The 12,595-nt window shown below is 37.0% G+C and overlaps 1 protein-coding gene across 1 annotated transcript; it reads left to right on the top strand.

The window, feature by feature from the left end:
• The first annotated feature begins 2,103 nt into the window (after positions 1–2,103).
• On the top strand, positions 2,104–11,376 carry LOC137281400 (heparan-sulfate 6-O-sulfotransferase 2-like). The gene is made up of 2 exons (XM_067812601.1): positions 2,104–2,760; positions 10,246–11,376. Exons 1-2 carry the CDS (start codon positions 2,270–2,272, stop codon positions 10,838–10,840), a joined length of 1,086 nt encoding a protein of 361 aa, XP_067668702.1. The 5' UTR covers positions 2,104–2,269; the 3' UTR covers positions 10,841–11,376.
• The last annotated feature ends 1,219 nt before the right edge of the window (positions 11,377–12,595 follow it).

Genomic DNA, 12,595 nt, shown 5'->3' with positions numbered 1-12,595 from the left:
ATAGGTCAGAAATGATGTGAATTTAAAGCTTCCTTCACATGCACTTATTTCGAATTAACAGGAATCACGGAGAATCAGTCAGAAAAAATATTTCCAAACTTCGAACAGCATTCGAAAGGAATTGTCAAAATAAACATTTTTTCGAGCGTTATAAGCATGCGACTCTCAAATGCAATCAGTCGTTTCAGAGACAGGTGGGCACGTTTATTGTGCGATTCGGACACGTTCTGATGACGTCAGGGGTCATTTGAAGAGCATTCGGGACGTTCTGACAGTATTACAAGTGTATTAGAGGTGTATTCCAGGTGTATTCCAACTTCAGTCGAGATATTCCAATACATTTGAAGCATATTCAACCAGTAATCGAGATACCATCAGACTCATTAAAGGCGCATTCGAGACATCCTGACAGAATTTGCAGGTGGCATGTCTTTTCTATTGTTTCTCGAATGTATTTAGAATGTTTAGAATACAATTCGAATGCAGTGAAGATGTTTAGAATACAGTTCAAATGCACCTAATATGCCGTTCAATATTTTTCCACTTCGAATGTGCCTCGAAAGTTTTGAATATGTTCAAACCATTCGGGCATGTTACAAGAATTGACCCGAATAGTTGTAAAGCATTCGGAGTGCAGAAAGAAAAGTTTCAGAATTCAGTTCGAATTTCCAGGAATCTCCAGAAATTTTCATTCCGACAGCATTCCGGCTCAATCGAACTCCACCTCAAGTGTGAAGGGTGCATAAGCAATGTTGGTCACGGCAAGTCCTTGGATGTATGATCGTGTTTGGCAGCTTGACTCCTCTGTTGTTCATCGCTCCACTCACAATATTCCAGCGGTGGTCTGCACCAGACATCCAGTATTGGCTTGAAATACTGAATAAACGTCTGTCTCAAAAGAATATATACAGCATGAGCATCGATCTACGGAACTGGGATCCAATGACATGTCTCAACCAAGTCGGAGAGCCTGACCACCCCATCCCGTTAGTCGCCTCTTACGTGCAAGGATGGGTTACTGAAGATCAATTCTAACCCGGATCTTCATCAACACAGAAACGTCGCTCTGTGCAATAAGACGTTGTTACCGATAAGCTTGTAATCTTCCTTAGCGATAAACCCGCTATACAGAGTTCCATCCCTTTGATGAGTCAGGATCCGTTGATTGATTCGAGCATCAGCGTCGTCCAGTTTCCGACAAGTGTGTTTGTCTCTTTGTATCTATATGCGGCAGAAGATACTATTGAAATCAAACTTTCGGGTGTGACAAACGAATTGTACAGACATAGTTCATATGCCTCTTGGTTGGAAGATAAGGTGACACATACACATATACATAATCCTCTCTAAATGTGATGAAAATATTGTTTATAACGCTATTAATTACAGTGCAGCTCACAAGCAAGACATCTTCCAAAGAGTTTCACGTAGAGATACAGGAAGTCGTTTGACAGCCACGCTGTAACAATATGACAAAATCAAATTATCATGACACATGTTGAACGAGTGCGCGAATATTGATTGAAATGATCCGTTGATTTTATGTGCGCTTCCATCAATCTGTCCGTTTATAGGCGATGTTGAAAGAAGTTTCCATAAAATAGCTTCCAGGAAAACGTAACGGGAAGTTGACAAAGTCAGAGAATTGATTCAAATATTCATAGCATATATGAAATATATATAGATGTGAAAATATCTAGGCATTTATGCTTTCAGTGGTGTTTGAAATAGATCTAATTATTCCGAGTATTAATCAAAGTATATATCTGTATAATCTGAAGGTCAAACACTGAATGCATCGTGCTTAATTATTATAATGATAATTGTTATTATTAATGTGGAAATTTCCTTTTTTCGAATCCACAATGTATTGTAATTGTTGTCTTGCATTGTAGGTTCGACGTACACACGTACATATTTTCAATCCGGAAAATGACGATGCCACTTTTAATTCACCCACGAAAACAAACACTTGATTCTAAATCGTTCCAATTATTTCACCCACGTGATTGTTTTGCCCTGCGACGAACGTACCAAAACAAAAATTATCCTCGTTAACTATTTCCTGTCTGTATGTTTCATAGTTCATTTATGAAAGGTCATGAGGTCATACAAAAACATGGCGGACGGAACAGAGGTGCGGAAATGGAACACTCGTCTGTCGCTTTAAAATGAAAGGATTCATTGTTCGGTGGTGCTGAGCTCGGTGTAAATTAATCCACCCGAAGCGTATCTGCTACTATGAGTATTTCGTAGCCAATATCCCACAATGAAAGCGTGGAAGGGAGCGTTAGTCGGGCTTCTAGGGTTGGTTATCGCTTCGATACTGTTCTTTGGATACTTTTGTTTTGATTCTAACTCGTGCGCTCTCACACACCAAAGTGTTACGCCGGCGTATAGAACGGATCTCGATGCATTTCTAGCGGGAGCTTACAACAGACACAGTTTCAGTGAGGAGGATGTTGTGCGAGATTTAGACATGAATACCGAGGAAGATGTGTTTGTTTTCCTCCATATTCAGAAAACCGGGGGAACGACGTTTGGTAAACATTTGGTAGACGATTTAGATGTGGACCCGCCGTGCTTCTGTTATAAGCGGAAAAAGAAGCATTGCGACTGTTTTACGAAGAACAGAAGGATCTGGCTGTTTAGTCGTTACTCAACTGGCTGGTCATGTGGCCTCCACCCAGACTGGACAGAGCTGACCGCTTGTGTTGATAAAATGATGAATAAGAAGGAAAAAATGAAACGGAAGAGAAGGTATTTCTCACCATTTTCTGTTATTTCTTAAATATTTTATTTAAATTTTAATTTGAAATGACTACTGAGACATCTATGGATAGCAGCTTCCTTTAGTGGTGGTGTGTGGTCCTGTGCATAAGGCTCGGGTAAGTGTTAAGCAACAATGGATGCAGACAGTGCTCGGATGGGTGACCAGCAGTTTGACTCCTGAGAATTTCTAGGACTTCAGTCCTGTCCCACAATGAAGCACATGACGCATGTGGTCTCATCTTAGGCAAGTGAGTTGTTCAAAATTGCCTCTGTTCACACAGCAGAAAATGGGTACCCGGCGGTATAATTCATGTGGCTATAATCTTCTAGCGTCTAACAGGCAGCTTGGGTTATCCGGGGTAATAATCTGCCTGCTTTGACTGTTAACGCTATGAGTATTCACCTCGTGTGTGGAGTTTGGCGCGATATAAATGCACATATGTTTTTATTATTATTATCATGTGAGTGCGGACCCATGAAGATCTGGGTTAGAATAGTTCTTCAGGAACCCATGCTTGTCACAAGAGGTGACTATGCTAGTCATAAGAGGCAACTAACAGGATCGGGTGGTCAGGCTCACATGTTATTGGTTCCTAGTTGCACAGATCGAATCTCATGCTGTTGATCACTTGATTATTTGGTCCAGACTGAAATATTTACAGACCACCACCACACTACTGGAATGTTGCTGAGTGTGAATTCACTCACTTACTCATTAGTGCGTTGTAAACAAAAATAAAAAAAATCAAAGCAGTTGATCAATTTGTCCACAGATCTATTGTGCTTCTCTCAGTGAGACTATATGAAAGAATATAGTAGTTGATCTTTGGATTGTCTAGTCCAAATTCAGTAATTTACAGACTGCATCCGTATAGCTGGACTATGGCTTAGTGTGGCACAAAACTAAACTGACGCAAAATGATACTGGCTAGTGACCAGTTATCCCCAGCACCAGTCTGTATCGCTTGTGAAGACAGTTTGATTTTAACTCTCGTAGCCTATTGCTTAGTGATGTTACAATGTGTGAAATACTACGAAAGTAAAAATCAAACGGTCTACTCAAGCGCTATGGACAGGTGTTCGTGATAACTGGTCGGTAGCTGGTAGCAAATTTAGCAATGTTTGCCTGACATTTTGATACTTTTCATCCAACCTTCTTAACAGCAAATGAAACACGCATTTCGAAAATAAAGGCATCTCTAAAAGTAAGCATTCATGTTTATGTCTTTCATTTAAAAACTTGACAAAAAATCAGTGTAGTGTTTCTTTTGCTGTTTGGTATATTACCAAGGTTACACTCCATAGTGTTAAGGGTATTTTTGACTTAAATCACAAATCACTGACATTGAGATCTTGTTTATTCAGTGTTTCTGCTGGCATTTTTAGAGCTGGATATTGTGACCAGCTAACATTTAAAAAAACTGGTCATTTGTAAATTTTAATGGTCAAGCAAGCACGCTTTTCATTGTGTGTGAGACTTTGCCCCCTAAAAAAACAATCAGAAATATTGAGGATATCAGAATTTGTCAACTAAGCTATTTTTAGCATGGGGTTTTCCAAAACTGTTCCATTTTCTTTGACAACACCTTGATGTCATTCTGAAAACGTAATCTTTTTCAAGGTAAAATAAAACTGACAGGCGTACATTAAAATGTATTTTAAAATTTGACGGACATGGTGACCAACAGCCATTGATATTACCAGACAATCAAACTGTAGGGTAACACGATGCCATTTAGAAAGTGGTCAGATGCAACATTTATCATGTAGAACTTGTACTTTACTGAGAAAGTGAAATCCCAAATATGACATATGTTGCAAACTGCAGGGGTCAAAGTCCATTACATAACGGAAACACTGTTTCCCTGTTAACTGCCTCTCTGCAACTAGTGATTGAATTACTCAGGGAATGTTGGACATTCATTGAGACAAATAATGTTGAAATTATAGTAGATCAATGATTGGTTTGTATAATAATGAGACAATGTTATTGAATGTTTTTGTTTTAATTGTCTGTAATGAAAAAAGCAATATTTCTTTGAGTGCCATTTTGAAGTTGGTGTGAAATAACACTGATAAACAACAGGGAGAGTTCTATGGATGTACATCTTCATTTATTAATATGGTAGTTACACTGAAAAGTCACCCAAATTAGTAGCAAAGAACATGTATATCCATAGAAGATAGAACTTTCCCAGTCTGGGAAATGAGATTAGCCCACCCCAATGCCTTAATTCACCAGCTTTCAGTGTTCACGAATTGTGTCTGACCCTCTGACAAATCTGACAGATTTGCCAACGGTCAGACAGAAGTCCCCAACCTGCTGGCCCCAGTGTCTGACTGACTATATCACAATAACTTTGTCTGAAGTTGTTATTTGTGGCATGTAATACTTGTTCACTGTTTCTAAATTTATGTTTATAACGTTTGTCATTATATAATGTTAGTAATTTCAATGCCAATTATGAGAAATGTTAAATCTGAAATGTGTGTTTAATTTTACTCTGTGGGTCCTGTGAATTTTCAGTGGGTCAGCCAGACATCTGAAACTTACAGGACCCAATTTCCTGTTACTTTGAAACACCATTCGTCAACACTGAAAGGCTTTGCGTTCTCAGGCAATAACTCCAAGTTGTTTTTTGAAGAACATGAGTCTATTTTTCAAAAAAGATTCACCACAGATCAGGCATTGACCAATAAACAGATGGTGGAAGCGTGAAGTAAACATATCTGTATCCTTCATAACATTTGTAGTAAGCATATAGGGGTAAGTCTTCCTAACTAAAGAAAAATTCATTTTGAAAATTTACCACTTTCTGCAAATATTCCTAAAATTTCACAGTATATATTTCATGTACAGATTTTGAGGTTCAGTCTGAATCTGAAGATGCTGTAAACGTCATCAACTGCTGCCTCCTCATCAGCTTGTTGCAGCTGTTAAAATAATGAAGATATCTAATTCCAAGCTGCCCCAGGTGGTTTGTTGGCCTTCAGATATTCCAAGATGGATTATAACATTTCAGTTTATCACAAGGCTCCCTATAGTCACCAGTGCTTATTTATGATCATATTTGCATTAAGCACATGAAATACAATTCAGATTTCAAAAAAATTGTTATCTTGTCCTAAACTGAAATTTCTTTCAAATATTGCTTGATTTTTAGTTACTTTCAAATTTTTTTTCTATTATTAGATCAGCTTATTTTAACGTTCAATTCTGATATATTCAGTGTAAAAGTATTTAACTATGCATTGCAGTCTTTCAAATTTATCCATCTTGTTATCTGTGAAGGCTGATCACTTAAGCAAACTCATTAAAGTCCACATTTAGCTACTTGTATATGTCAGCATGACCTGGGAAAGTTTTTATTCCATTTTAGAAATGTGTAAAGACAATTGGTGCCATCATAAAGCCAATATCAGCATCTGAGCACGTCTAGGTAAGCCCTGGGGTGCAGTAGGACAAAACAACCTCAGCTCTACGACTATCTTTAGTTTATGTTACGATATGGGAGTAGAGAACTGTATGAAATGCCAACCTCTACAATTTTATCGTAATCACTACAAAATTTAGCCTCAAACTACGTCAGTATGATTGCACTAGAAATTGTGCAAAATTTGAAGAACATTAATTAAAATTCGGACCTATGGACAAAAACTTGTATTTTTTGTTGATTAAATACATTTTAGAACTTCACAAACCTTACATTCATCAAACTTATTGACATTTGAACTAATTAATTTTAGCTATTAATTTTCTGTCAGAAATCTGAGGCTGATTTCAAAGCCATTGCGATCTGATCCACTTACTGTGTATCATCATGACCTTTAATTTCATTTGATTATACAAAACCGATATATGAAATGAAAGCTTCACTCTTGATCAGTGTCATATTAACTTACCCAGAATCCATTATGACTTTATGTGTTTTGTTGACTACTAATTTTATGGTCAAACTACTGACTTTGTTCCTTGAAACTACTGTTTGAAACACTTTAGGGTCGGCCCCTCTGGAGTTATGTGCTAAGTTCTAATTTAGCGCTAAGTTCATGGATACAATTCTACCCAAATTTATCCACGTCTTGCAGCTAAATTTCAGTTGAAACATTTGAAAAAGAAAACAATGATATAATTGCCCAATGTAGCTTCTTCTGCTTGTGTATATGTATTTACTTACCATATTTAATTTCTACTGGAATGCAAACCATTTGATAAACATGTACTGTATGACAGTGCCATGCTTTTGTAACAAAGTGAATAGGTAGGTATGGTTTTATCGCTTTTAGCAATATTACAACAATATCACGGTGAAGGAAATCAGAAATGGGCTTCACACATTGTGCCCATGTGGGGAATCAAACCCAGTCTTTAGCATAATGAACAGACACCGTAACTATTAGACTATCCCGCCTCCCCCTTTTGTAGCTAAAACATGCATCCCTGTGAGCTTACATGATTAACAGGATCGAGTTTGCTTCGGTTGACACATATCATTGTATCCCATTTGCATAGCTAGATTCTCATGCTGTTGATCACTGGATTGTCTGATCCAGACACTATTATTTACAGACATACAGCTGTATAATGGAATATTGCTGAGTATGGTGTAAAATTAAACTGATTCATTATGCGACATGATAAGCATATCCAAATATTTTCGTTCATTTTAAGAAGAGCCTTTTTTAGAAAGGTCAGCTCATTCATATAAAAAATACTATTGATGGGAGAGAGGAGAAGATAGTTATATATATCACCAGAAGAAGGTTTTTTTTTTGTAGTTGCGCAAGAAAGCGTTCATGTGGAATAGTCCCTTGAACATTCATAATCATGATAATGAAAACAAATATAGGAGATATTTAAGATAAAAAAAAATATGTGCAATGTAAGGAAGTAAATGTTAAGTTAAACCTTTAAAATAATTAAGCTAAACAGACATATCTGGCAGCACTGACAGGTCTGTTTACATTGTAAGCTTAGCATTTTCCTGTCTGGCAAAAAGACCATAATATCATTATCATTGCTTATAATGAAACTAATTGCTTTGGCAGCAATTTGTTTAGACTTGCCAGATATACAGTGTTCATGAATGGTGTTTCAAAGTAACAGGACATTGGGTCCTGTAAGTTTCAGATGTCTGTCTGACCCACTGAAAATTCACAGGACCCACAGAGTAAAATTAAACACACATTTCAGATTTAACATTTCTCATAATTGGCATTGAAATTATTAGCATTATATAATGACAAACGTTATAAACATAAGTTTATAAACTGTGAACAAGTGTCACATGCCACAAATAACAGCAGGTTGGGGACTTCTGTCTGACCGTTGGCAAGGGTCAGACACTATTCGTGAAGACTGGATAAAGCAGGTAATATGGGTTAAAAAGTTTGAATCAAAGTCTGTCCCCCCAATTCACACTGATGATTGATAGATTCATAACAAATGTTTTTCACTGCACAGATTAAAAGACAATAGTAAGTGAAAAGGGATTGTTGCTTAGTTTTAGAGTACTTAAAATGAAAGGTCTCAATATTATGCAAAATCATAAAAATGAGAGTTTGATTTGGTTTGTTGTTTTTTGCTGCACTCAGGAATATGCCAGTTATATGAAGGCAGTCTGTAAGTAACCAAGTCAGACAATCCAGTGATCAACGTGATCAATCTATGCAGTTGGGATACAATGACATGTGTCAACCAAGTCAGCGAGTCTGACCACCCAATCCCAATAATTGCCTCTTGTGACAAGCATGGTCTGCTGAAGACCACCTCTAGGGCAGATCTTTTGGGGTAAATGTTCTTATAACACTGGAGAATATGAAAACCACTCAACTTTTGATAAGGATGTGTTTTTTCCTGCAGGCTATGCACAACTGATTCTTACATACATGACAGGTGCATGTTTAGATATGAAAAGTTGAGTAGCATGCACTGCATTATTAATTATATTATTAATTATTATAATTTAGATAGAAAGTATCCTTATGAAAAGTTGAGTAGCATGCACTGCATTATTAATTATACCTCGAAACCAAGCAGAAAGGTTTTACCTGACATGTATGTTGAAATCTTAGACATCCGTGAATTTGACAATGTGAACTGAAATGACAGCAAGTGAGTGAGTGAGTTTGGTTTAACGCCGCTTTTAGCAATATTCCAGCGATATCACGGCGGGGGACACAAGAAAATGGGCTTCACACATTGTACCCATATGGGGAATTGAACCCGGGTTTTCGGCGTGACGAGCGAACGCTTTAACCATTAGGCTACCCCACCGCCCCTACAGCAAGTGAAAACATGTCCCTACAGATGGTAATACTGTATCCGGCATCATGCGAGCTGTCAAGCATGAACACGATAATGTTCCATCAATACGACCATGTCACAAACAGTTTGATATGTCTCCTGCAAACACTGACCTTTGTCAACATGTTACGTGTTTCCTGTCTTTCAGTTTTCACTTAAACTAAAGACACACCATCATGCCAGTATGCGAAATAGTTTTCAAATGTTGCCAACCAGTTGAGCTAGTTATGCGTGACAGTTACTAGGCCTCAAAATAATCACTAGCCCAGAATTTGAATGTAGAAACCAAGCAAAGCATTTCAAAACAGATTGGAAAACACATGTCTGAATTCATAAAAATTCACTGGCCAGTTGGGCCCGATTATTTACAGACCACCACCATATAGCCGGAATATTGCTGAGTGTGGCTTAAAACTAAACTAACTCACTCACTCACTATTTATGTATTTTCATCTTCACAATAGGGTAATGTACAGGAGCATTTGAGAGAGAAAAATGCAACTACATTTTAACTGAATAGGACCCCCAGTGAGAACCTGTAAAAGTATCAACCAAAAAGGTAGTCAGTTTTTGACGATGATTTTCACCTATGTGCCAATTTCATGAAACATTATTTTCATATTTTCTCAAAAAAACATTTATTCAATTAAGATGCCTCATATAAGTACTTGTCCACGTATGTGATCACATAGGTGTTCCATTGTGTTAAAACACATCTACTTTCCTTCCACTGCCTGCCACAGACACAAACCATCCTGACAGCATCATCACAGATATGAGATATACCTTTCAGGAGCACTAGCAAAACAAAAGTCAGTTTTTGACGATGATTTTTACCTGGCTGTTCCTTTCCCTGCACAGCTCTCTCATAAGAAATAGTGAACTGTGTCAATATCTTAATGACAATGTGTTAAACAATTTTTTATTTTTAGGACATAAACTCTCTCTAAGTTACAAAGTTGGTCTAACGGTTTGATTGTGATCAGCATTTCATTGAGCGGTATATGTTTACTACTTTTCGAGTTAAAATTCCACTTTTGGGTCAAACGGACTGTAGTTAGAGATCTATATGTTTTAGAGATGATGGGTTGTCATGGAAACACAAGTATTTTTCCTAAATGTACATGAAGAGGTTTTCATTTATTCCTCCTATCATTTCTTTTCAGATATCTGTACGTGACGATCCTTCGAAATCCAGTAAAGAGATTCCTAAGTGAATGGCTGCACGTTCAGCGCGGTGCAACATGGAAAACAGCCAAGCTGGCTTGCAACAACAGATCTGCCACATTGGAAGAGGTCCCCTTCTGTTACGACACAGTTGACTGGAAAAATGTGTCAATAGAAGAATTCATGAACTGCCCACATAACCTGGCCATAAATCGCCAGTCTCGAATGCTGGCAAACCTAACTCTTGTCAACTGCTATAACACGAGCGGAATGTCAACAGACCAGCGCAATGCCAAAATTTTAGAAAGTGCTAAAGAAAATCTGCGCAAACTGTCTTTTTTCGGCTTGACCGAGGTCCAGAATTTGACTCAGAAGTTGTTCGAACATACCTTTGGATTAGAGTTCGCTGAGGATTTCATCCAATGGACGTCCACACGAAGCAGTCAAAATAATCTTCCTAAGTCAGTTATTGATCGAATTATTGAATTAAATAAAAATGATATACTCTTGTACCAGTATGCAAAGGATTTGTTTTATCAGCGTGTTGCAGAAATGACGAAAGACCTTGAGTCAGACTCTCCAGAGAGGATTTGAAGAATGTGAAAAAAGAAGATTCTTTTGTATTTTGATGCAGATGAAGGAAAAGAGTTGGGTTTTTTTTGTTGATCAGAGTTCATGAAGTGTATCTGCATCTGCGTCAAGACTGTCAACTTCATTGACTGTTGTATCATTTTAGCTTAATTTACACTTGTATCTGTAGAGTGTCTTTTCAGATCTGTATGTTAGGAAAACTGTGGTCTGAAGACTTGAGTTTTTCTGTTCTCAGAAACAAATTGCGGACAACAGTGAATAGTAATATCCTTTGTTTGGTTATCATAATTGTACAAAGCAGTATTTGGGATTTTGTTCAAATTCCAAGTATGCCAGACCAATTTTATTTCTTGTTTTACATATCCACCAGTCATTTTTTCTTCAAGAATAAGAAAAAAATAAAAACTAATTTTCACTCGAAAAAGCAAGATTTATGAATGTTAGCCTGTTATTGTGTATAACACAAAGTTTTGTAGGTTTGTTCCCTGTTTAATAAATAAAATCATGATGGTTTTTTTGGCCAAGAATATATACTTGCAGGAAAATTTCTTTTAGATTGTTTTTTTGGCCCCAAAAGTTTATATTTATGACAATTTTGAATCTTTGGTTTGTAAAAAGTTAAAGACATATATAGTCGACACAACATAATATATTTTGCTTTCTTGAATGTATTCTTGCATGCTTACCTAATGTAAATTATGCTTTCTACACTATAAACATTCTTAAACTGAAAAATGAGTACTGGAGTATTGGATACTGTTGACATGGCAACATATTTAGATTGTAGAAACAGGGAGATAGGTATAATTGTTTGCAGACTTTGAACCAGGATTTATAAATAGGTTTTTAAAATGAATAGACGTCAGACATATTATGTATGGATATATCATAAATGCGTGAGAATAGTCTTTACACATATGAAGACTGTATGAAATTATAGCTGATAACTGCTGCCAGGTGGGATTTAAGTATTGATAGAAAGGGAAGTAACTTGAGTCACGTCTAAGTTCAATGACTGCCAGATAACTGTTTGAGCATATCCGATATCCGATGAAGACTCTAGATATCAGATAGGCTGTTTGCATGACATTTGACATGCTTTTTTTTTGATGTCGTGACAAATGGATGGATATCATAGTTTTGTCAGGTATGCGATCCAATTTGAGTTCCAGAAAGTCAAATTGCAGCAACAGGATAGACCTAAGTGATACTCACAGGCATGTACAGGGTTTTACAATCAGAACATTCTTCTACACCCCTTGATGTTTGGTCTTAAATGCCTGTTAGCTTGTTAGTCCATTATGACTAGAAACTGATATATGTGGGTCATCTGTCAATAAGGGCCAGTGGGGTAGTCTAGTGGTCATGACATTAAAGACCCAGGTTCAAATCGTCACATGGGTACAGCATGTTAAGCCCTTTTCTGGTGTTCCCAGCTGGTATATTGCTGAAATATTGCTAAAAGCGGGGTAAAATTAAACCCTCACTCATCTGCCCATATAAGAATCTTTGAATTTGGGGAGCAGGTATTAAAATGTTGGTAAATCATGATGATGTTTTACAAATTCCAGTGGAACAGCATTTTTTTTTTCATACAGCAGACATACTGAACATTAAATATATATTTTGTTTTGTGCAAATGTAAACATTTTTTAATTCAAATATTTGATTATAGGATTAAACCTACAATGAATCCAATACTGATCAACGGCCAGCTGGATAAATGTTTAACATAGCCTTAATCATTTGTCTCAGGAT

Source organism: Haliotis asinina, chromosome 4 (genome assembly GCF_037392515.1).
Source record: "Haliotis asinina isolate JCU_RB_2024 chromosome 4, JCU_Hal_asi_v2, whole genome shotgun sequence".
NCBI classification, from domain to species: domain Eukaryota; kingdom Metazoa; phylum Mollusca; class Gastropoda; order Lepetellida; family Haliotidae; genus Haliotis; species Haliotis asinina.
The sequence above is the reverse complement of the archived record's forward strand: the minus strand, read 5'-3'. Positions and strand labels throughout refer to the sequence as shown.